Consider the following 27,150-nt stretch of genomic DNA (forward strand, 5'->3'; position numbering starts at 1 on the left):
CATGCGGGACAATTTATAATATGCTGGAAAACAGAAGAATAACGAAAAACAAACTGATTTACCATACTCTTGACATTCGAGTGCTACTTAGTTATAGCACGTTATAGTTTTTCCAATCAGTGAACATCCAACCATCGAGTCATTCCATGTAGCGGAGCCCAACGAGCGAATCTTCACTGTTGTAGAATTAAGCATATCCATCCCTATTTTCGTGAATACTACAGTATATATTAGGCGAAATTCTCTCTCCTTCGCTCTTCAACAAAACTTGAAAACAATGGTGCCACTACCTGTCAACTTTGACAGGTACTGGCACCGTTGTTTTCAGATTTCCCGAAGAAGGAAAAGAGCGCGATTTTCTGATGACGTAAATAAGGGCAATTTTTTTTTATTATTGTCGCGCCGCCACCAAACCGGATCACGCTTCAGCTCGCCGCTTTTTGAAATCAGTGTTTAAGTGTGTTTATCCTTATACCTGCCGAATGCATAATATTTTTTCTCAATCTTCAAGCGTCGCCACTAATATTTGAATAGTGCGCTGTGTTCATAAACATCGTATGCCGCCACCAGCGCGACAATATATATTTATTTCTATCAGTGTAGGTTGGTCTTCCAATTTTGATTTTTGTCCAGCATCTAATTTTAACGCACTGTGCGACGCTGTTATCAAATTTAGTACTAAAACAATGACGTCATTGTACTAAAATATGAATCTTTCACGAATGCTGTCAAAACAAAAGGCAGAGCAGAATTTTTATTTTGATTGTTTGTTTCGCAGTGATACGCAAAAATGTCGCAAATTTCGTCAAATTTGCTCAGAAATACCGTTCAAAATGGGAAATTTGGTTGCCTAAAGGTAAGTTTGATGTGAATTCAATGTGACTATATCGTGCTTTTCACAAATTGGCTTCTAACACAACGTAATAATGCCGATCGAAAAATCGCAAAAGATTGATTATGAAATACCTTCACCAGAACTCCATCCAGTGCAAACACACCGCGGCCAATCCGTTGGAGAAGATCCGCGAGCGACTCGAAAGTGGACCCAGTTTCCAGGATTTCGTTCAGAATCCCTCGTACAACCGGGATGACTGGACCGACTACGAAGGAAAATTGCGGCGGGAGAAGGGCGAAAACGATCGGCTGCGGTTGCCACCCTGGCTAAAAACGAAGATTCCGATGGGGAAGAATTTTAGCCGCATCAAGGATCAGCTCAGGGAGCTCAAGTTGGCCACCGTGTGCGAGGAGGCCAAGTGCCCCAATATTGGCGAATGCTGGGGCGGAGGAGAGCACGGAACGCAGACGGCGACCATTATGGTGAGTCAGGCAGGGGGGTCAGTAGTTGATAAGGGAAAGGTCAATATTATACTCTTATTTTCACTTTGAGTTATCAGTTCAGTGGTGCTCAATGAATTATTTTGAATTGGAGTAGCAAAAGACGTTTATTTGTCTTTGGCATCAATTTCGTTATCAGTTATCAAAAGTTGAGAATCACTGATTCTTCTGAATCTACAAACAAGGTCAAGGTTCTACTAGTGCTATCTAGTATAGAATGATTATCATTCTCATCAATACTTTGCAGAAGTAAATCTCGAGTTTTGACGAACTGATGAAGCTGCAAATTCAATGAGTTGTACACGACATATAGGTATAGAATTATATGATAAATTTTTCACATCGATATTTGGAGTGGTACTTGAGATTTGCTTCTTCAAGTGGATAGGGTGATTATAATGACGTCCCGTGCGGCCTTAAGACAAAGTTTTGGTTTTCTATTAATAAGTGGATAAAGACATTTTACATATTTGTTACATTTGGCTTCAATGCCCTCAATGTGATTTTATATATATTTTTTTCTAGCATGAGCCCTAGATACTTAACTTCATCTGACCAATTTATTGGAACCCCTGTCATCGTGGCAACATGTCTATTTGAAGGTTTCAAATAAAGAGCTTTTGGTTTATGTGGAAATATTATTAGTTGAGTTTTGGAAGCATTAGGAGAAATTTTCCATTTTTGCAAGTATGAAGAAAACATATCTAAAATTGTTTGCAATCGACACGCAGGGAGGCCTGTGTCATCAGCAAACAAGGATTTCTGACATCTCTGAGGTATTTCAGGTAAGTCAGTAGTCAGATGTGAAAATATTGTATAATATTGGTCCCAAAATGCTGCCTTGAGGAACACCAGCTCTTACAAGAAGTCTTTCAGACCTGGAGTTCTGATAATTAACCTAAAGTGTACGATTTGATAGATAACTTTGAATTATTCCAGCAATGTATGTCGGAAAATTAATTTTTTGGTTCTACAATCAAGCCTTCATGCCAAACACTGTCGAATGCTTTTTCTATGTCTAGAAGAGCAAGACCAGTAGAATACCCTTCAGATTTGTTGGAACGGATCAAATTTGTTACACGTAAAAGTTGATGTGTGGTCGAATGTCCATGGCGGAATCCGAACTGTTCATTGGCAAAAATTGAATTTACTTTGATGTGGACCATCATTCTGTTCAAAATGACCTTTTCAAAAAGTTTACTGATGGAGGAAAGCAAACTGATTGGACAATGGCTAGAAGCTTCTGCAGGATTTTTGTATGGTTTTAAAATTGGAACAACCTTAGCATTTTTCCATTTGTCAGGAAACATTTGTTGAATATATCAACTAAAAATGATAAGCTACTTTCTGGAAGTTTCTTGATGAGGATGTAGAAACCAACAACAGCTTTCATATTTTTTTAATTTTTTAATAATAGTTCTCACTTCTTCCAAATCAGTCTCCCAGGAATTTTCGAAAACGTTCTCTTGATTGAGAATATTTTCGAAGTCCTGAGTAACTTGATTTTCAATTGGACTAGTAAGTCCTAAAAAAAAATGTGCGCGCTTTCAAACTGCATGGCAAGTTTTTGAGCTTTTTTGCAATTAGTTAGTAATAATTTGTTTTCCTCTTTCAATGCCGGTACCGTCAAACGGGGTGACTTGCAACACTTTTCAACTTCAATCAACCAAAACCATGATCTAAACGTAATCTAAAAATTTAAAATCCTCGTGGAACTTTGAATGGCCAGCCCGCCCACAGAATGGGATGACAGAAGATTGAATCTAATTATTTTGTCATCGAATAGGTGAAATTTTTAAATGTCCTTGTGCGGGGTGACTTTGCAACACTCAATGTTAATTTAGTTTTTGCCAACAAAATGTTGATATATTTTATTAGTCACACTTGTTAAGTATTGTTATTCATGTATTTAAAGCATTCGAACCAGTACAAGACCATTTTGAATACCTTTTTGTAAGAAAATAATTAAGCTTTTTTTGTATGGGAAAAAGAGGCGTTAACCTTCCGTCAGTCGCTCAAAAAAAAGTTACACCAGCGGTCGCATCGTGTACTGAGTACACGCGGAGTTATTTTGATTGTCAATCTAAAGGTAGGCAAGATAGAGTATTGATGTCTTCGGCAAATTTCTTCAGTTCAACGGTACCAATTAGTCAGTGGACAAATGAAACTTTGAAAACATCCTCAACTTCCAGTGGCCATCGGATTGTTCCCCGGGGGAACTGATGAAGTGGACATTTCGCAATGCAGCATCTCGAATACAAATATCTCAGGATCTAGATATTTTATCAAGATGGTGTCTTCGGTAAAGTTGTTCAGTAGGTCAAGGACTAACATATTATAGGCCATCTAACTTGAAATTCTGCCATCAGATGGCGCTAGTGAGTATACAATATTTCAATCACGAATATCTTCGGGATCCCGATTTTTAGAAAGATGATGTTTTTGGCAAAGTTGTTCAGTAGTTCATGGACTAATATGTGATAATCACGGGCAGAGTTGCTTGCTGTCACTATTAACGCTTGAATTTTGCTGATTTGTATAGGCCGACTGCGATACAATTCGGATCATTCCTTATCACATCAACATCATGCTGTCTACTCAATCACCAATGCATTGATGGCGATAGACTATGGATATCACTGATGGATCAAGTTTAGCCTTAAATAGGGCAAATCACATGGCAATTTATCAGAACGATATTCTTGATAGTGCTTCAGACGGATTGAAACTGTGTGTTGGTCACTGAAAAACATCAATAGTGTGGGTAATTACCAAGTGATCACTCATTCTGCAGTGATTGTGATCTAGAGTGCGATGTCGCATCACAGCTGTTGGTTGTCAGATCCAAGTGATTTTGATAGTTCGCAACTGATATTGATAGTTTTAGTCCATCAGCTGATATGACTGACACCCAACTAGAAATTCTACCACAACATGGCGCTAGTGATCATGCTGTATATTGATCGCGGCAATCTCAGGACAGCGATATTATAGCAAGATAGTGACTTCGGCAAATCAGTTTAGTAGATCAAGGACTAAACATATGATGTGCCGTTTGATTAGGAATTTTTACACAAAACGGTGCTGGTAATTTTCCAATTTTTCAAACGTAGATATCTTTGGATCCTGATTCCTAAAAAAATGATTCTTAGAAATCCTCATTACTAAGAAATATAACATCTTCGGCAAAGTTGTTCATTAGATGAAAACCTAAATACGAATGACCTCAAGTTTCAAAACTCATACAACAGGTGGCGCTAGTGAGCATGCATACTTATGATTGCTAATATCTGAGGATCCCGATTACATCGAAAGATGAAGTTTTCGGCTAAATGGTTCAGTACATCAAGTATAAACTTGTGATGGGCCACACTTGGTTTGGAATTCTTCCACTAGATGGAGCTACTGAGTATGCTATATTTCCAACCCAAATATCTAGGATCGTGATTGCATAAATATGAACATGACGTCTTCAACAAAGTTGTTTATCATGTTCATGTAATAATCCGTTTGATTGGAAATTATCCTACCTTGCGCTGTTTCGACATAAACATTCCATAAGGAAATACTACTCCCTTCCAAAAAATCATGAGATTTTACGTCTTTTGGATGCACATAAAAGAAACGAGCCAAATGACGTAAATTCGTGTCGAATTTTGAATACGTTAGTGTCTGATTCGAGAAATGTCGACCTCAGTGCCATCGTTTTCGCGTTCTTTAACGTGAAGATGAATCGAAGCCAAGCCTCAAAATTTCAAGAGCACAAATCTGAAGATCTGACCACCCGTTTAAGCTGAAAACTTAATCGATTAGTCACACGCTGGTGGTGACTAATCGATTAAATTTTCAGCTTAAATGGATGTTCAGTTCTCCATATTTGTGCGCTTGAAAATTCAAAGTTTGGCTTCGATGTATCTTCACCTTAACATGTAAAATTAAGTAAACTTATGTTGTGAAAAATTCGGTATGCCGACATCTCGGTAGAATATGTTCCGAGATTCGATTTTGAAAATTCCCGAATCCTCAGCTCTTGCGTTCTTGGCGAAATGAATAACTTTGACGAAGACATCAAGTTTTAAAATAATCGGGAACTCGAGATTCTGTATTAGAAAAATTTGAATCAGGACTTCTAGTGTACCGTCGTTGGGGGTGACATTGGGTCAAAAAGGGATATGTACGATTTATTTTTTGAATAACTATCGCAATTTAACTCCAATAAACTTCAAATTTGGTGTGTATGTACTTTGATGGTACATTAACAACTGTTCAAAAAATTAACGACAAATATTTATTCACAGCGGCACCACAAGTGAATGAAAAATGACCCAATCTCACCCCATAGAGGGGGTGACATTGGGTCACTGTAATTGAAATAACTTGTTTTTGAGAATATGATTTCAAAACCATTCACAACTGAAAAATATTGACAAAAAACGATGCAAACAAGACAAAAAGATATCTAAGATGTTTCACAAGTATGATAAACCCACTTAAAAGAAAGATTATACTGAAAATTGAAGAGCTATGAGAAAAAATAAGTAAACCCAACATTTATCGTCAAGTTTACATAAATTTTCTTGGTTTTTCCCTCAAATTGTCTTTAAAGTCCCATCCTCATTGCTATAAAGCCCATTCAGTTTCCCCAAAGGTGTACTGAAACAGTGATTATTTTAAACCTTCGCAAATAGTTAAATTTCGGTGCGACATTCCACGATCAATAAATTTCAGGCAGAAGTTGACGTCATAATCCCAGTATTTCAGCGATTCAACTCATTTGTACTTCCGTGAGATGTTTCTATAATATGAAACCACTGATAAATAATCAAATTTAGAAAAAAACACCCTTTTGATAAAAATTTACGATGTTGCTGCGCACGAAACACAGTTGCTGGTTTGAGAAGTTGTCAAAATGCGTTGTATTGTTATTCAATGCACGGAATACTCAAGTAGACTTGTTTGATGTTTCAAAGATGCTGTATTTAGAAAGAATAAACACATCTTAATGAAAAAAGAGAACACCCGGCACCGTAAAATGTCAAAAAAGTGGACTTGGAATTTCATTTACTATCGTTCTTGCTTGACCCAATCTCACCCCCATTTTCAATGTTTTAGACATCGTACCGAACAAAATAATTTTTTTGTGGGAAAATCAAACAGATTCCGGAAAATACCTGTGATGTGTAATGAAAAGACTTTCAACATTCTACTAATACAACGATAGAGGCTAGAGTGCATGCGTGATACTTTGTACAGGAGAAATTTAATGTTGTAAATTTTATCTAGTTTCAACATGCAAGTTTATTGATGTAGTACACAAAAACTACTATTTCTAAAAATGTATATTGTTATGAATCATGTGTAATAATATGTTCCCTAACATATTAACTAATTATTTTAGTAATATCAGCATTATTAGCTGAAATATTTCACAAAACATATTTTTCCGTTTTGACCCAATCTCACCCCCTAGACCCATTGTCACCTCCATCGACGGTAGCCTGATGTAAGTATTTGAAATCTAGTATGCAGCCCACTGCATTTTAAATTGAATGTGGAAGAATTTAAAGAATATTTTACCCCTCACACGTTGGCCCGTGATATACAGAACAACTTCATCAAAGACAGCATCTTTCTAATTTAATTTTATTTTCCTAATCAGGATCCTGAAATATATGCTTTCGAAAAAATGCATAAACCGTGTTGGGAAGAATTTCTAATCATCTTCCATCATGCTATAATATCGCTATCCTGAGATTGCCGCAATTGAAATACAGCATGCTCACTAGCACCATCTGTATTTCAACACTTCTGTTGATGACGTCAACTTTCTAGGTAATCGGGATCCTGTGGTATCTATGTTCGAAAAATGTCATGCTCACTAGTGCAATCTGCTGAAAGAATTCCGAATTGAATAAATCATCACATATTAGTCCTTGAACTACTGAACAACTTTGCCCAAAACACCATCTTTCTAAAAAATCTTGTGATATTTGTGATTGAAATATTGTATACTCACTAGCGCCATCTGATAGCAAAATGTCAAGTTAGATGGCCTATAATATGTTAGTGCACGACCTACTAAACAACTTTGTCGAAGACCGCATCTTTCTAGGTAGTCAGGATCCAGAGATATCTGTGTTTGAAAAATTACATGCTTACTAGCGCCAACTGGTGGCAGAATTCCAAAATAAGCGGCATATCACATGTTAGTCCTTAACCTACTGAACAACTTTGCCGAAGACACCATCTTGCTAAAATATCTAGACCCTAAGATATTTGTGTTCGAGATGTTGCATTGCGAAATGTCCACTTCATCGGTTCCCCCGGGGAACAATCCGATGGCCACTGGAAGTTGAGGATGTTTTCAAAGTTTTATTTGTCCACTGACCAATTAGTACCGTTGAACTGAAGAAATTTGCTGAAGACATCAATACTCTATCTTGCCTAGTTTTCAATTGACAATCAACATTGCTCCGCGTGTACTCAGTACACGATGCGACCGCTCGTGTGACGGACCCGGCAAAAAAAAGTTACACGAGCGGTCGCACTGGTGTACTGAGTATACGCGTAAAAACTTAGGTTAAAAACACGTTGTTTTCGAATACTTTTCGTTGATTTTTTCGAAAAATTTCTTCTCTACAAGCACAAAGAAGAGTAGGTCTTGGAATAGGACCAACACCCGGATCAATTTGAAGAGATTTTCAACGTGTTTTTCGGCTTTTCGCAAAGTGCGTGTACTCAGTACACTAGGGCGACCGACGGTGGGTTAAACAATCAAGGTCCAATATCTTAACTGAATGATATTTTTGACGAGAATTTGTAGTTATTACTCTTTTAATTATAAAGAAGACTTAACAAAAAGTTTTTAACTTTTTTTTTTTTTTTTTTTGTTGGTAGCGATAGGGGTAGTACTGGCACTTTTAATCTGCCCTAAGCTCCTTCCCAGCATTTGCTTTTATAAGCCTCTATCGCGTTCATCACACAGACGTTCCTAAGCAATGTTGCTCAAATGGTCACTGTGTACCCTAGCAGCAATCAGCCCTTACCGTAGTTTTGCAGTCTAGTAGTTCAGACTACTATCAACCTATGATAAGGCCCGAAATGCTACTAGAGTGGTTAAAGTGAAGAACGAAATAGTTTTATTAAAAGGTCCTCATTCCCCATTTCATTCCATCACTCACTATCGACACTATCACGTATACCACTGAATATCACTCATCAACTTTCGTATAACACTTCAGATATATTATCCATTAGGTATATCATATTTCACTATCACAACTACAAATTTTCATCAAAATTACATTACACCATTTTCATATAAATTCATTGTTATTATCATTTACCATCTGTTATCATTACTAAGTAATTAAAAGATATTCAATTTATTTTTTTATTATTTGTCTACAGCAACAAAAATTACAAAACAACGATTTAGCACTACGATCAAGAAAGTTACAGAAAAAAATATCACTTCGATCCATTCTTTTGCACTCACTGTCATTATAAAATCATACATGTGTGAAGAACTAGGCCATAGTGTTTATCTTCAGAGAAATGATTGCAAAATGTATTATGACCATTGTTAAACTAGTAGGGTCCATATAATTATTATTTGTATATTTAACAAAACTACCACAATCACTTCCAATGCCATTTTCAAATTTTCATCACAATGCATTTTTTTAAACATCAATATTAGCACCTTCACAATCACTAATTTCATAACGACGAGTGTAACGCAGAGTTTTACCAAACACACATTCTTATGTTGCATTATGAAACGATTGAACACACGTTGGCTTCGAAACTTAACCACCATTACTGATTAGTACAAAGGATTGTACAGCTCGTGTAAACGAACTGAACCATCAACAACCAGCACAGGTTTATAAGTAACTAATGAGCCCTGGCGGTCCCTCCGTTCGAAGAGGACCTGATAATATGCCGAAACATATTAACAGATCCTCCGCCTGAATGCAGCCGTTTCATGAAAATCATGAACCGTTAGAGGTGTGCCAAAGTATTGGTAAGGTGATATGTTTCACAGACGGGTATTATTATGGTGCACCTTCTACTTTGGCACCGTCAAACCCTGTGTTCTTGGCCAGGGAATTATAAAGAAGACTTAACAAAAAGTTTTTAACTTTTATACAACTTTAAATTGCTTAGAAATGAAGTGTTGCATGCAAGTCACTCCGCATAGGTACATTTATACAGCGTGTTTGGTTCCGGATTTTAAGAATTTTGAGGGTAGATAGATCTCCACGAGTTATGAAAAAGTGCCTAAGGAACATAGGGTCGCAAGTCACTGCTAAGTGAATTAATCACAATTTAAAGTTTTTCAATTTTCTCATCTTTGATGCTCCATATCTAAATAACTATTAGTCGTACATTCAATCTCCTTGCACGAATCGAAAGCTTATGACCTCATCTTTCTAAGCTTCTTTGACATGAATTTTGTAGAAAATGGTTAACATGCATAAATAATGAAAAATTTGCAAAAAGTGACGAAAAAATCAGCATTTTTTCAGGTATTTTCATGGAATTTAATATGATAATGAAACTTCCTTTAAAAAAGTTCTTCTACAAAATATGCATTATCTTATTAGCTGCCAAAGTTTCTTTGGGAGCAACATTGTATGTTTTGTAGATTCGTCACAATATCACTTTTAATGTTGTGCACCAAACAGTAATAAATCAATCAAATAATTGCCGGTTTACCCTATTCGTTCGTATGTTCGTTGATTGCTGCCTTCGCGTGGGAATGAAGCGGACGGTGACGACGGATGTTGGTCGTGCCGAAGCGAAAGGAAATTGATTTCGCTTTGCAATTTGCGCCATGTTATCTTCGCTGCGGCGTTTGGTTTGTAAACAGTTGCGCATACAGATTCAATGCGTGCGCCGCATGACTGTCGTAGTAGCGAATGTGTGTTTATAACGACCGACCCCTTTAAATTCTTCGCACTAGTAGCTGAGCTACGGTGCAGAGCGGATGGGGGGTGTGCGTGCGCGTGCAGCGAGAACTCAATTTGTGCATTTCTCGTGTATGATGTTGCACTTTTCATGCATTATTATGCTATTATAAGTCCTTTATACTTGAATTACATGTGGGATATAGGGATTAATAATCTTGACCCATATTGTAAGCGATACATAAAGATGGGCGAGGGAGTCATACAGGGGGAGAGGTTGGTTTTTAAGGAATCATATAGGGGGAAGGGAGGTGTGGCCAATGAACACGGTACAAACAAATTATATTTAATGTTTTTGTACAAATCACGTGATTCATGGACAACCTCTTTTCACGCACCACGCGCTTGTAATGTTGTACTTGTAATGTAACCTCGTAAACCTCGCTCGTATTACACAGCACAAGCGAGGTCTTAGGTCAATTTCTCAATGCGGTGGAAATTAGAGAAAATGTATAACCCTAAACGGCGGGATTCGAACCCACGATCAACAGCAGGGTTCGCGGAATTACCGCTACGGCTGGCATATGATATGATATGTACGAATATTATAACAGTAGAACATAGTTTTGCATAATGTGCCTTGCTAGAAAAGTCTATGAAACGATTTTTTTTCCTCTTGATAAATCTCATATTTCCGGAACTTTCAATAGAGATTGCTAAAGCAATTTTCTGCTTTTTTCACGAAGAAAATTACAAGGAATTAACTCAAAATAACAACATAGTAATTCGTTTGAGGATTTCTTCAGGAATGATTTCAAGAATTATTCAAGGAACTGCAACGAAGGTTTTTTCAAAAAAATAATCAGGGAGTTTCTTGATCTCCCAATTTTTATTTCTGGAATGCTAGAGATAGTCGGGTCTCGGGTTTCCAACCCGACGGGTTTGCGTTTAAAAAAAAATGAGTTCAGGTTCGGTTCGAGTATAAGAGATTTAGGTAGGGGTTCGGCTTGGAAAATGTTAGGTTTCGGTCGGGTTTGAGTCGTCTTTGGTGATCATTATGAACAGAGCAACAATTGCCAACGAACATTTCTGCTAAATAAGAATTGAAAAGAACTCTCTCAAGCGTACTCGAACGTATGTCAGAAAAGTTTAATTTACTAGTAATTTCGAACAGGGCTTTTAGAAGGATTTTCTCCAAAAATGCTTCCAGAAAATTTAGGGTTTGAGTTTGGAAACAAATTATTATTTCGGGTTTGGGTCGGGCCCGGGATTTAAAAAATGAAATATGTCTGGTGGGTTTGGGTTTATAAAATGTGAATTCCGACCAAACCTACTTTCTGGAGTTTCTTCAAAAGTTACATTTGAAATACATCCAGAAAATTTGTCTGGAAATCTTCAACAAAAAAAAAAAAAATATTTCTTTAGAACACACTTTTGTATTTTCCAAGGACTTGTTTAGGTATTTCCACATTAAGTGGTTCTGAAATTATTGCAAAAGTTCTATTGAGAACTTTTCAAGTTGTTCCTTTTAGAATTCATGAAGAAGTTCATGATTTCTCCAGGCATAATTTTTGGAAATTCTAGATGAGTTCTATCTGGAATTTCTTCCTCCAGAAGTGTACCTTCAGGAAGTTTTGAAGAACCTCCTGATCATAGTAATCCTGGAACTCTGCATGAAAACCTTCGGATATTCCAAGTGATACCTCTGGGGTTTTATGCAATATTCCTCTTGAAATTCCTTCACGGTAATTTGACTACGAATTGATACAGAAATGCGTATAGAGATGCTCTCAGGAAACAATCTAGTGATTACTTCCAGGATTGCTTAAAATATTGCTTTAGAGACACCTCCCGATGTTCCAGAAAGGATTCCTTAAAAATGTTTCTCCAGGATTTTCTAAGAATCACCCTTCTTTGATTTTTCATCTGTTCTCTCAAGAACATTAAACTTTAATTGCTCAGTTTTTTTTTTCTACGGTTCATACACAATAATAGAGGGTACTTCAAACATTTGCAAAATGACTTGAATAACTATTTAAAAATTTTCAGTGGTTTTCAGGTTTTTCCAGGTGTACTTCAAACATTTGCAAAATGACTTGAATAACTATTTAAAAATTTTCAGTGGTTTTCAGGTTTTTCCTCCAAAGTTTTGCAAGTACCCTTCTGGATTAAATTTTTATTGCCTCATTGATTCATGTTTATTTTTTCAGTTTAGTTTTTGACATGTGTCACAAACTCAAGTATACATTTGGTAAACAATATTCAAACAATTCCTACAAAGTAAGTTTTATTCATTCGACACGTCAACTGACCAAAAACTTATGTATGTTTTTTCAGGTGGTGACCCTAAACTTTTGAACGCGAGTTTATATTAACTTAAACAAACTTAAACTTAAACCACAAACGTTATCATAACGAACCAAACTATGTGTCCTTAAACTATAAACTTTATCATGAAATTGATTACCACCACAATTTTGCGGGATTAATATAGTTACTACTTTGGAGTACGAAATTCCTATAGTGGGTTTCCCAGGAATGTATCACAGGCTTTTTAAGGTATTTTACTAGGAATTTATTCTAATTTTTGTTCATGAAATTTTCAAAATAATCATCCAAGAATTCTTCAAGGAATTTCCTGAAGTACCAGGACTCCTTTTGCTTTTAATCAGAACATTTTTAAACTTGCACCCCGCTAATCTGCACATTTTTCAAATTTAAAATGATTAAGACGTTATTCAACTCATTAAATGGAATAAAGTGAATGAAAAATCATGAAACAATATGCAGAATCAAAACAATTAGCCAACCAGAAACAGGTGACCAGAAGTTCAAATTTGAAATGAACCCTGATGGTTGGTATTAGCTTTCATTTAAATAACTGGAGGTACACAATACATCTTCATGAATTTTGTGGTGGAATTCCTGGTAAAATCCTTCAAGAATTTTTAGGTGGAACCCTATGTGGCATCCTACGGTATTTAGAAATATTGGAGAAGGTCTTTTCTTTGTAGAGTATCCAAACTATGGTGAGCTCGAGAGCTATCACCAGTAAGGACTCAATAAAAGTCGAGACTCCTTTCTCAGTTTCTGGTTCGTAAGAATCTCTTTATTATTTCGTCGTTTCTGGGTTTATATATTGTTACAAAAGCTTACAATGTTTAACTGCTTAATCTATTTTCTATTGGTGAGAGTGAGACAACTGGAGTCCATACTTAAAAATCATTCATCTTTGCAAATGTGGCATTTTGTATGCCTAGGTGGTCCGTGCCCAAAAATGTGCATCTTGCTATTTCAGCAATTCGTATCTCGGTGGTCCGGCCAGGGCGATGCAATTTGAAACCTTTCGATTTCGTTTGCCCGTCCGTGTAGGGCTCACGCGGAGGAGGGAAAAAGGAATGGAAATAATTCTGGCACTTGAGGTGCGGTTGTCGCATATGGTTGTAATTTCAATATCTTGCACTTTTCGAGTGCATTGGTCGGTTTCAGGCGGATGGCCTTTGAGTTTGTTTATGATTGTGGGTTTCGGTGATCAGTGGTTCTCAACCCACGACACCTAAAAGGGAACCTTGGAGGTAGAACAGGGATACTTGGAGGCATTCTAGGAGACATTTTTCGAGCCTCCATGAGTCGATATGAGGATGAAACCATCCATTCATGGAAATATCGAGTCATGGAACAGAAATGCTTAGGAAGCTGATTGAGGGGACCATCATAGTACCGTTATGATTCGAAATCCGGACACTTAAGCACCGGACTAACTTTAACATCATTTGTATAATTAATGATATCTGTTTTCGTAAGGTACTGTGATGTTTCACGACGGTAAATGTTTATTATTTAGGATGGTGTAATAAAAATAACGATTATTTATGCAAAAAAAGTTCAAATATGCAAAACCAAGAGATGTGTCTTGCTTCGAAATCCGGACACTCTTATTAAGTTGATTCGAAATCCGGACAATTTTGCTTCGAATTCCGGACACCTCTTTTTGACGAAATATTTGCATATTTTGTATAAAATTCAACTCACCATCTCTACATTTCAGGATTTTGAACAGGTTACAATACGTATTCACAAAAGTATCGAGTCGTGACAAACTCTGAAGCTACTAGAAATGTAAAGGAAGTTTGGGCAAAATCGATTCTTCCACTTCATGGCAACCGTGAGATGCAGCCTAACACGCAATAAAATGTGTAGAGTATCGGTACGCATTTTGTTCTTTTATTTTTGTTAGTAATATTTTGAAGCCTTCAGTGATACATTAACATCTATAACATACAACTAAAGTTGAAGAATAATTTTGTGCATAAGTATTATAGTAAAATTCAAATTTACTGTATGAAAAATGTAAAAAATAATCATAGTGTGCGGCTTTCGAAGCGTCCGGCAATTCGAAGCTAAACGGTAACCATGAAATTTTGTTTTTAGTATGGTTCCATGATTCGATATCGAGTACTGGAACATCGACTCATGGAGGATTCACCGTATTGCTTTAGAAATTTTTGCAAGTATTTCTGATGGAGTTCATGGAGGTATTCTTAAAAAATCTCTGGAGGTTTTATTCAAAGTATCCTTTGAAATGTTTCTGGAAAAACCCTTAAGGTGAAGATAAATCGAAGCCAAAGCTCAAAATTTCGAGAGCACGGATCTGGAGAACCAAATATCCGTTTAAGCTGAAAACTTAATCGATTGGTCACTAGCTGGTGGTGACCAATCGATTAGGTTTTCAGCTCAAACAGATGTTTGGTTCTCCAGATCCGTGCTCTTGAAAATTTGAGCTTTGGCTTCGATTTATCTTCACCTTAATGTATTCCTGTAGAATATCTTGGAGGTATCCTTAGTGAAATGCCTAGAGATATTCCTATGGAATACTACCAGGTTCTTATTGCTAGAGTAATCTATGGAAAAACTTCTGCAGGAATCACTAAAAGAGAAATTCCTGGAGAATGTCCCTACAAATCTCTGAATAAATGCCTTAAACAAGTCTTGAAAGTCATCCAGGAGGAATTCTAAGAGAGATTGCTGTAGGAAATTTAAAAGTTATTTTTGGGAAATTTAGCAGGTATTCCTGGAGGAATCCTTGAAGGTTTTCCTTGAAGAATCTTTGTAGTAAAATTTTGGAGAAATCTCATGTTCCTAGAAGAATTCCTAGAGTTGTGTTTGGTTTAATTCCTGGAAGTATTCCTGTATGAAACCTTGGAGATACTCCTAGAGGAATCGTTAGAGGCATTTTTGTGGTATACGTGCTAATATTCCCTAAGGTATTTATGAAGGAATCTTTGATGGTATTCCTCGATAATTTTCTGATGGTATTCTTGGAGATATTTCTGAAGATATTATCTGAGGTATTTCTGGAAGGGATTCTAGCAGTATTATTTAAGGCAGTGATCACCAAACTGCGGCCCGCGGGCCGTATGCGGCTCTCAGTTTCTTCAAGACTACAAAGTTGCGACGTTCTAGTAGCTTTTATTTTCAAAGAAGAAAGTGTTTTTTCCTAATATTTCTACTTTAGTTCCAAAATTACGCTGAAGTTTTAGTTTCGCTGTGGCTAAGGATCACAAAGGTTAATTGTTAATATTATACTAGTGTTGCAATCATCAAATTGGGGAAAATATTAAAAGTTTGTCAAAGATTGTTTAATATTTGAAAAAATAATCCACATGCTTTATCTCTTGAATCGTAACTGGATTGATTGTGACCATAATGTTTCACTTCCGGAAATCGTATAATTTTTGTCATTACATGTCATTGTATTGTCATTGACTTTATATCTTTGCACGAAGGATGAACTCTTGACAATCCAGGGACATCGGTGTTATCAAAAAAAGAATATTGAAACGGTTAGTAACTGTCGAACACAATAGGCATGCTTATTTCAGAAGTCACCTGTCGAACCTGATAGAAACCCAGTCAAATTGTGTGACAACTATCGAAAAACTCGACTGACAGAGTCGTGCAGAGCGAAATTTTTGGACGACAGAAACTCTAGTTGAGTCGTTTCGATCGGATTTAAAAAAAAAAGGAGTAAAGTGATGGCCCGCTTAACCAGTTATGCTGAGGACCACTGCTCTAAATCGTCCGTGCGTGATAAAAATTCAATCAAATTTGTTTTTTCTCGGTAAAAGGCACGATGTTCATCTTGTCACCCCCACGCTATGTCTGAACCAGACGATTATAAAAATCGAATGTACATCGGATTTTTTCTCGCTAGAGCTTAGAATTTGGGTTATTTTTTCATAATCGGAAAATTTTAAAATATTCCATCGGTGAAATTTTGATTTTTTCCACTTTTTAGCCATTTCTCATACTAAATCCCTTGAAAATCACGTTTATGACGCATTTCCGCCCATAAAAAATGTATGGGAAAAATTTCACCGATAGAATATTTTAAAACCTTCCGATTTTGAAAATATAGACCAAATACTGATCTCTAGCGAGAAAAAATCCGATGTACATTTGATTTTTATAATCGTCTGGTTCAGACATAGCGTGCCCCTGTTCATTTTGCCACCACTTCCCCTTTATCTCTCTACTGACTTATTGTTCTTGATTCTTGAACAACTAATGGAAATGTCCTATTTAATTATTAAAATAAAACATTTTTGATTAGGCTTGAAATAACTACAGTTTTCAAATTTCCCGGGATTTGATTTCCCGGGAAACGGGAAATAAAATTACCATTTCCCGGGAAATCCTGGGATCCCGGGAAATTCTGAAAAACGTGAACATAAAGCAAATTTGGTGGAATTTTATTTTTCAAATTATTCGTAATTCGTGTAGGGTCGGTGTACCCTTAGTAGACAGTCCCCTATTGTCGCACTAGTAGTTTTAACAGCCGTTTTGGTACAAATCGTTGCAAAATATTTTTAACATGAAGCTCAGGAACCATTCACCTAAGTACCATTCATACACAACTCGATTTTGTTAAAAAAAAATGATCGAAATATAGTTTTGCTTATAATTTAGGCTCCCTTGCATCTATAGGAAACCTATTGTTTCTATAGTAGCACTACTAAGAAAAACTATTTTTCATAAAACAAAATAATTGATTAAATTAGAACTTTTTTATATCAATCAAAAGCTTTTGATCCATTTTTTAAAGCAAAATGTGAAAGTTATGTAAAAAACACGATTTTGATTTGTATTTTGCTTTGTATTATAGACTATAGTAGCACAAGCGACAATAAATACAAAAAAATTGTTTTCGTATTCTTTGTGTTTTTTTCACAAAACCGTGATAAAAAGCTTTCAGACGTAAAAACAATGCCACTGGCTTTATTTTTCTATTTAATTCCAATATTTGTTCTTAGTCATGCGGCTTCATCGACCCTTTATGTATTTTCTTCTTCTCCTTTCTGGCGTTACGTCCCCACTGGGACAGAGCCTGCTTCTCAGCTTAGTGTTCTTATGAGCACTTCCACAGTTATTAACTGAGAGCTTACTATGCCAATGACCATTTTTGCATGTGTATATCGTCTGGCAAGTACGAAGATACTCTAAGCCCTGGGAAGTCGAGAAAATTTCCAATCCGAAAAGATCCTCGACCGGTGGGATTCAAACCCACGACCCTCAGCTTGGTCATGCTAAATAGCTGCGCGTTTACCGCTAAGGCTATCTGGGCCCCTATGTATTTTATACCAGTTAATTTGTTGATTATTTCTCTTCTTTGTGAGTAATTTATTCATATTATTCATATGTTAGCTAAATTTCAAACGCTAGGCTTCAGAACAACAAAGTTTATAGCATTAAGCAAAAGTCCTCGTGGAGTTTATTCTTGATCCAACTAGAGTCTTCATATTAAAAATTGTGACTGTTACATCCATGAAAACTTTATAAGACTTCTGAATTAATAGAAAAGATACCTTGAAAATTCCTTTATTTTATATGATAAATTTCGTCAAAAACGATATCTATTTTATTAACAACTTTTTCAGTACAAAAAAACAAAATATCAGCATCGAAATATAACTTGTGATGTAGTAAGTTCATTGGTAAGAATTATATGATAAGTAAATGGTGCAATGGTTTTGTTCGAAAATAGATAGTCAATTTCATGATAAATTTTATAGTTTAAAGACACGTAGTTTGGTTCGTTATGATTACGTTTGTGGTTTAAGTTTAAGTTTGTTTAAGTTAATATAAACTCGCGTTCAAAAGTTTAGGGTCACCACCTGAAAAAACATACATAAGTTTTTGGTTAGTTGACGTGTCGAATGAATAAAACTTACTTTGTAGGAATTGTTTGAATATTGTTTACCAAATGTATACTTGAGTTTGTGACACATGTCAAAAACTAAACTGGAAAAAACAAGTCATATTTTCTCAGCATTGAATTGACCAATATTTTGAATCAATGAGGCATTAGAAATTTAATCCAGAAGGGTACTTGCAAAACTTTGGAGGAAAAACCTGAAAACCACTGAAAATTTTTAAATAGTTATTCAAGTCATTTTGCAAATGTTTGAAGTACCCTCTATTATTGTGTATGAACCGTAGAAAAAAAACTAAGCAATTAAAGTTTAATGTTCTTGAGAGAACAGATGAAAAATCAAAGAAGGGTGTTTTTTAGAAAATCCTGGAGAAACAATTTAAGGAATCCTTTCTGGAACACCGGGAGGTGTCTCTAAAGCAATATTTTAAGCAATCCTGGAAGTAATCACTAGATTGTTTCCTGAGAGCATCTCTATAAGCATTTCTGTATCAATTCGTAGTCAAATTACCGTGAAGGAATTTCAAGAGGAATATTGCATAAAACCCCAGAGGTATCACTTGGAATATCTGAAGGTTTTCATGCAGAGTTCCAGGATTACTATGATCAGGAGGTTCTTCAAAACTTCCTGAAGGTACACTTCTGGAGGAAGAAATTCCAGATAGAACTCATCTAGAATTTCCAAAAATTATGCCTGGAGAAATCATGAACTTCTTCATGAGTTCTTAAAGGAACAACTTGAAAAGTTCTTAATAGAACTTTTGCAATAATTTCAGAACCACTTAATGTGGAAATACCTAAACAAGTCCTTGGAAAATACAAAAGTGTGTTCTAAAGAAATTCTAAAGAAATAAAAATATTTTTGTTGAAGATTTCCAGACAAATTTTCTGGAGGTATTTCAAATGTAACTTTTGGAGAAACTCCAGAAAGTAGGTTTGGTCGGAATTCACATTTTGTAAACCCAAACCCACCAGACATATTTCATTTTTTTAAAACCCGGGCACGACCCAAACCCGAAATAATAATTTGTTTCCAAACTCAAACCCTAAATTTTTGAGAAAATCCTTCTAAAAGCCCTGTTTGAAATTACTAGTAAATTAAACTTTTCTGGCATACGTTGGAGTACGCTTGAGAGAGTTCTTTTCAATTCTTATTTAGCAGAAATGTTCGTTGGCGATTGTTGCTCTGTTCATAATGATCACCAAAGACGACTCAAACCCGACCGAAACCTAACATTTTCCAAGCCGAACCCCTACCTAAATCTCTTATACTTGAACCGAACCTGAACTCATTTTTTTAGACCCGACTATCTCTAGCATTCCAGAAATAAAAAATGGGAGATCAAGAAACTCCCTGATTATTTTTTTGAAAAAACCTTCGTTGCAGTTCCTTGAATAATTCTTGAAATCATTCCAGAAGCAATCCTCAAAGGAATTACTATGTTGTTGTTTTGAGTTAATTGCTTGTAATTTTCTTCGTGAAAAAGAGCAGAAAATTGCTTTAGCAATCTCTATTGAAAGTTCTGGAAATGCTGCTTGTGATTTTGAGAGGAACCTTTTCGACCTAGAAATGCACATAATGATCAATTGGAAAGAAAACCACTCGATTAATAACAGTGGAAGTATCAGCATTTAGCTGAGGATCAGGTTCCTGTTGAAACGTAACACCAGAAAAAAAATCTCTCAAATAATCAAGAGGAAAAAAAATCGTTTCATAGACTTTTCTAGCAAGGCACATTATGCAAAGCTATGTTCTACTGTTATAATATTCGTACATATCATATCATATGCCAGCCGTAGCGGTAATTCCGCGAACCATGCTGTTGATCGTGGGTTCGAATCCCGCCAATTGAAGGTCGTTTAGGATTATACATTTTCTCCAATTTCCACCGCATTGAGAAATTGACCTAAGACCTCGCTTGTGCTGTGTAATACGAGCGAGGTTTACGAGGTTACATTACAAGTACAACATTACAAGCGCGTGGTGCGTGAAAAGAGGTTGTCCATGAATCACGTGATTTGTACAAAAACATTAAATAGAATTTGTTTGTACCGTGTTCATTGGCCACACCTCCCTTCCCCCTATATGATTCCTAAAAAATCGACCTCTCCCCCTGTATGACTCCCTCGCCCATCTTTATGTATCGCTTACAATATGGGTCAAGATTATTAATCCCTATATCCCACATGTAATTCACAAATTGAGTTCTCGCTGCACGCGCACGCACACCCCCCATCCGCTCTGCACCGTAGCTCAGCTACTAGTGCGAAGAATTTAAAGGGGTCGGTCGTTATAAACACACATTCGCTACTACGACAGTCATGCGGCGCACGCATTGAATCTGTATGCGCAACTGTTTACAAACCAAACGCCGCAGCGAAGATAACATGGCGCAAATTGCAAAGCGAAATCAATTTCCTTTCGCTTCGGCATGACCAACATCCGTCGTCACCGTCCGCTTCATTCCCACGCGAAGGCAGCAATCAACGAACATACGAACGAATAGGGTAAACCGGCAATTATTTGATTGATTTATTACTGTTTGGTGCACAACATTAAAAGTGATATTGTGACGAATCTACAAAACATACAATGTTGCTCCCAAAGAAACTTTGGCAGCTAATAAGATAATGCATATTTTGTAGAAGAACTTTTTTAAAAGAAGTTTCATTATCATATTAAATTCCATGAAAATACCTGAAAAAATGCTGATTTTTTCGTCACTTTTTGCAAATTTTTCATTATTTATGCATGTTAACCATTTTCTACAAAATTCATGTCAAAGAAGCTAAGAAAGATGAGGTCATAAGCTTTCGATTCGTGCAAGGAGATTGAATGTACAACTAATAGTTATTTAGATATGGAGCATCAAAGATGAGAAAATTGAAAAACTTTAAATTGTGATTAATTCACTTAGCAGTGACTTGCGACCCTATGTTCCTTAGGCACTTTTTCATAACTCGTGGAGATCTATCTACCCTCAAAATTCTTAAAGTCCGGAACCAAACACCCTGTATAAAAATGATTTTTTATTAAAAAGGTACTGCTACAATTTCGTAAAAAAATGTGTCATATTATCACTTATTAGTTATAGAAGCACCATTCAGATTATTACTTTTGTACATTAAATCTATCTCATGTTTTCATTTCACGATTTTGAACCTCCATCAAGTATCAGTTTTCAAGACATTTAAAAGAATTATGTTTAATGCATGAACATATTTATAATAACAGCTTTAATCGTGGCCGTTACTTGAATTGTGAGTCATACTTAATGAAGCACCGAGTTAAAACAAATTTTCTTTTGAAATTTGGGTTTTATAGTGAAATTTAGTTTTGAATTACAATGCGTTGCAAGTCACCCCGCCGTTGCAAGTCACCCCGCCGTTGCAAGTCACCCCGTTTGACGGTATTGGCTTCTGAGGTTTTTTCAAAATTTTAGATAATTTCCAAAAGAGCCAGGGTCCAATTGAGAAATTTTACTTTCAAAATTTTTGTTTCTTAATTGAGCAAAACGCTTTTTGATTTCTTTCTGCAAATCCTGCCGTATAATTTTCATAGCAGGATCGTGAGTGCGTTGAAATTGCCTTCTCCTCACGTTTTTAAGACGGATCAAGAGTTTAAGATCATCGTCTATAATCACGGATTCAAATTTTACTTCACATTTTGGAATTGCAATGCTTCTGGCTTCAACAATGGAATTTGTTAAAGTTTCAAGAGCATTGTCAATATCAAGTTTAGTTTCTAAAGAAATGTTAACATCAAGATTAGAGTCAACATACGTTTTATATATATTCCAGTCGGCTCGTAAATAATTGAAAGTGGAGCTGATAGGATTTAGAATCGCTTCTTGGGATATTTGAAATGTAACAGGGACATGATCAGAATCAAAATCAGCATGAGTAATCAGTTGGTTACAAAGATGACTAGAGGGGGGTCCGTGGCGTAGTTGGCTACACGTTCGCTTTGATAAGCGAATGGTCATGGGTTCGATTCCCATCCCCCCCAACAAAAAACCGCCCAGTTGCTCAATGATCCATAATATTGAGCGATGATGGAGCCCCACATCCTATCCTCAACTGTGGTCGGAGAGCGACTGAGGCAAATTGACCCTCTTCGCAGGTATTCCTGCACACGATTGGATATACACGGTACAAGAAACCAGGCATCGAACAATGGATCATGGCTCGGAGAAATAGACATACAACGCCGCCCGATAGGTAGGCAACCGCGACTTCATCAGCTGCTGCACGCAATAGGTACACTCTCCGCATCTCGAGATGAGACGACGGACAAGAGTACACAGAATATAAATAGATCTTAGACTCATACAATGTACAAGTCATAAAGTTATTCAGCCCAGTGGTGCCCAAAGTGGACGAGTGGCTAACCAAATAAAGTTAAGGAAAAAAAAAAGATGACTAGAGTCGGTTAAGACCAAATCAATCGTAGAAAGAGGAAAGACACGTAGGGCTATCAGGGTATTGAATTGAGAAATATCCCGAAAAGCATTCATCAAATAAAATTCTGCCGTTGGAATTACTTTGTGAATTATTCCATGACCGATGTTTTGCATTAAAGTCACCAATTACCAATTGCGAGTCAATTTTCGCAAGTCAGTTTGGAGCAAATCAACTTGCTGTCCAGGGCATTATAAAGGCAAATAGGCAACTATGAAAGTATATTTACCAAGCTGTGTTTCAACTGAACAACTTTAGTTTCAAATGACGAAAACAGTTGATGTTTTATACGCCTATGAATGATGATTGCAACTCCCCCACATGCCCATCAAGTCGATCATTACGGAAAACGAAAAAGTTAGGATCTCTTTTGAGTTTGGATCTAGGTTTCAAATACGTTTCAGTAATAACTGCTATATGTATGTTATTAGCTGTTAGAAAATTAAACAGCTCGTCCTCTTTACCATTCAAGGAACGAGCATTACAATTTAAAATATTTAAATTATTATTTGGATCCATTAGAAAAACATAATCCAATAACAATTTGATTTGTAAATTTGACACCTACTGGGGACGGACCTGGTGTAGTGGTTAGAATACTCGCCTCTCACGCCGAGGACCTGGGATCGAATCCCATCCCCGACATAGTCACTTATGACGTAAAAAGTTATAGTGACGACTTCCTTCGGAAGGGAAGTAAAGCCGTTGGTCCCGAGATGAACTAGCCCAGGGCTAAAAATCTCGTTAATAAAGTCAAACCAACCAACCATTTACACCTACTTGGACTGCTTCAGTCATAGTGGTGGCTTCGAACATTGCATCAATCATTTGATTCAATTGTTCAGTTAGAAAATTAAAATCAGATGCAGACATATCACTTGAAGTGGGTACATTGTCTGATGATTTCCCATTAGAATTTTCGGTAGACGAAGAGGTGGAGTAGGAGTTACCTGTGGCGGTAGGGTTTTTTTTTCATTTGTTTTGAAACAAGTAGAACTCATTAGCCTGGGACACGGTTATATGAAAACTTTAGATTCTCGCTCCAGTCCACTTTTTAAATTGCATTTAGGTCCCATAACAACTGTGCAAAATTTCAGCTCGATCGGAGAAACTATATTTTAGCGCCAGCCGTTCAAAATTTGTATGGGATTTACTGTGGGAAAACTTACTTTTACAAATCGCCAGAGATCGCCCATTGTCCTCTATAAAAATTCTGAACTCAGATCTCGATAGGTATTCTACGATGAACAACATTGCCGAAGACCGCAAAGCAATCCGATGCTTGTGAAAAAAGTTACTAAGCATAGACTATTCGGAAATTTTGCCCGACTTTGTTATTATTGTTATTCTTTTACGTGTTAATTAACGTCGCCTTGCCAATAGGCTTTCATTGAATAACTTTTTTCACAAGTGTCGGATTGTTTCGCGGTCTTCGGCAATATTCTTCATCGTAAAAATACCTATCGAGATCTTTATTCAGATTTTTTATAGAGGAAAATGGGCGACCTCTGGCGATTTTTCTTTGTAAAAGTAAGTTCTCCTATAGCAAATCCCATACAAACTTTGAACGGCTGGCGCTAAAATATAGTTTCTCCGATCGAGCTGAAATTTGACACAGTTGTTATGGGACCTAAATGCAATCCAAAAAGTGGACTGGAGCGAGAATCTAAATTTTGTCCCACACTAGTACTCATAGTACGAATAGGGGAGGAGTTCAAATTATCTAAACGTTCAGTTTTGTCGCCATAAGTAAACAATTTGTGATTCTTCTCTGCAATATGTTTGAGAAAAAGTTCCAGATCTTTAAGAGTTTCCGGCAAAACGCGACAGTCTGCTTTCTTTGCAATTCGGAAGGATACCTGGATTACCCTAATGGAATTCAAGATCTTCTGCCTAAATCCCCCAAATTCGGAACAACTGATCACGATAGGCGACACTCTTTTCTTCCTTACTTGAATCAAAGAGACTGGGCTAGAGGCTGCTTCGATTTGGTGTCCGGAAAATTTGTCTAAAGTATCGAACGGATTGCTCATTTTGATGCAATTATCAGCATTATCCATTTCACCCTTAGAAGAAAGCGCGCGTTCTTTCTTCCATTTTGCCACGTTTAGTGACAGTTTGAAATCTCGCTTATTTTTGAGGAAGTTATGAATTCAGAGATTCACCCTTTCTTTTGTTCGTGGTTGCAACCATGTTTAGTGAATAAACGAAAGAAGAAGTGACCTTCTAAGATTTTTTTCCAAGACGCTGTCCAAGAAGAATTACCACAGCTAGCTTTCGATCAACGAAAAATCGAAGGCACGGGTCCAAACAAGGATCGTAAAGGGATCAATAGTAGAAAAAATAGTACTGAAAGTACTGATTTTGTAGCACTCAGCAGTACCGTTCTATTGCTTTAGGTAGTTTTTAAAAAACCTCCAAAACTCTTCTCAAACAAAGCCAAGATCCTATCAGTCCTATCTATAATAATACATATCTTTCTTCTTCATTCCCAGCTTATGGGTGACACTTGTACGCGAGGTTGTCGCTTCTGCAGCGTGAAAACGGCACGAGTGCCGCCTCCCCTCGATCCTGCGGAACCAACAAATACCGCCTCGGCTATCGCTTCCTGGGGTCTGGACTATATCGTGCTCACATCGGTGGATCGCGATGACTTGCCCGATGGAGGATCGAATCACATTGCGGCGACGATCAGGGAAATAAAACGACAAAATCCCCGCATCTTTGTGGAATGCTTGGCGCCGGATTTCCGTGGAGATTTGGAATGCGTTAAGGTAGTTGCGCAATCCGGCTTGGACGTGTATGCCCACAATATCGAAACGGTTGAAGCCCTGACGCCATTTGTGAGGGATCGACGAGCACGCTATCGTCAAAGTTTGGATGTACTGCGAAGCATCAAAGAAATCAACCCCAGCATGATTACGAAGACTTCGATTATGTTGGGGTTGGGCGAGACGGACGAACAAATCGAACAGACCATGAAAGGTATGGCAAGCTCCACGAAAATAATTAATTGATTTAGACTACCTTTAATTTTCCAATTCCATTCCCACGCAGATCTTCGTTCGGTTGGTGTCGACTGTCTCACCCTGGGCCAGTACATGCAGCCCACCAAGCGCCACCTGAAGGTAATCGAGTACGTTACGCCGGAAAAGTTCAAACACTGGGAAACACGTGGCAACGAGCTGGGATTCCTGTACACGGCTAGCGGTCCGTTGGTGCGCAGTTCGTACAAGGCGGGCGAATTTTTCATCACCAGCATTCTCAAGAACCGGGCCGAAGAGGCCGAGAGACGCAAGGAGGCAGCGGGTGGGCAGGACACAAAAACGGAACAGACATAGGTGAAGTGACGTCATCGAGATGGAACATGGCACGTCTAAAAAAGCAGAATAGTCAAAGCTTTTGAAATAAGTCCTTCGTGGAAGAGGATCGATCAGAAAGAAAGAAATATTTACTGCTGCGTATAGGTATTTACCTATAAAAAAAGCCTTAAAGGTGAATTAGTTGTTTTTGTTGAAGCTTGAAAAATGAATCTAGGAAAATAGAAAATATATTATGTAAATACAAATATTTTAATAAATGTCTGCTATTGTGTCTTAGTAACATAGGAGCTACCCATTGGATTCGTGAATGGTGTGTCGAGTCAATCTTGTAGAGAAATCTCTCTGCTTAGAGACTTGATTATTTCATTAAAGTCTCTTTTTTAATCAAAATTTTCTTTAATGCCACAATTTTCCTTTTTCTGGCTTCCATCCCTACGATTTGTCTTAAGAATTGCTACCAAAACCATTTAAGAGTTCCTAAAACTTACTCCAGAATTTTTATAGGAATTTTTCCAACATTTTATTCACGAAATACTCTTGCAGTTCTTCCAAATTATCCATGGATTATACAAATTATAAGGGGTCAAAAAAAAAAAAAAAACAAAATAATTGTCTTAGCCATTTATCTCGAAAGTCCACTAAGTTAGTCCACATGAGTTAGACAGTTATTTCGGAGATCCTTGCAACAGAACAGATGTTCTGATAATATCTTTTGGCATTAGTCTTGGTTTTTCAAGAATTGATTAGAAAAATTCTAAAAAAAACTTCTACAACTCAGTAGAAAACTACTTCGAGAACTTCCTTGGGAAATTTTTCACAGTTTTTCTGAAGGACTTCCTAAAAGACTCTTTGGAACAATTTCTGGATAAAATTCTGAAGAGAATTCCGGGGCTAGCCAAGTTGA

General features: G+C 36.9%; 1 protein-coding gene across 1 annotated transcript; it reads left to right on the forward strand.

The window, feature by feature from the left end:
- Window positions 1–688: 688 nt before the first annotated feature.
- LOC5571879 (lipoyl synthase, mitochondrial) lies at window positions 689–26,554 on the forward strand. Its single transcript, XM_001659939.2, has 4 exons — window positions 689–856; window positions 976–1,317; window positions 25,419–25,908; window positions 25,981–26,554. The coding sequence occupies exons 1-4, from the start codon at window positions 791–793 to the stop codon at window positions 26,262–26,264; spliced, it is 1,182 nt and encodes a 393-aa protein (XP_001659989.1). The 5' UTR covers window positions 689–790; the 3' UTR covers window positions 26,265–26,554.
- The last annotated feature ends 596 nt before the right edge of the window (window positions 26,555–27,150 follow it).

The sequence above is a fragment of the Aedes aegypti genome, chromosome 3 (genome assembly GCF_002204515.2).
Source record: "Aedes aegypti strain LVP_AGWG chromosome 3, AaegL5.0 Primary Assembly, whole genome shotgun sequence".
Taxonomy (NCBI): Eukaryota; Metazoa; Arthropoda; class Insecta; order Diptera; family Culicidae; genus Aedes; species Aedes aegypti.

Excerpts from the sequence above, each read along its gene's own strand:
- LOC5571879 (XM_001659939.2), top strand. The coding sequence starts at position 791 with ATGTCGCAAATTTCGTCAAATTTGCTCAGAAATACCGTTCAAAATGGG. Across the intron at positions 1,318-25,418 it reads CGCAGACGGCGACCATTATG|CTTATGGGTGACACTTGTAC; the intron begins GTGAGTCAGGCA and ends CTTCATTCCCAG. Across the intron at positions 25,909-25,980 it reads AATCGAACAGACCATGAAAG|ATCTTCGTTCGGTTGGTGTC; the intron begins GTATGGCAAGCT and ends ATTCCCACGCAG.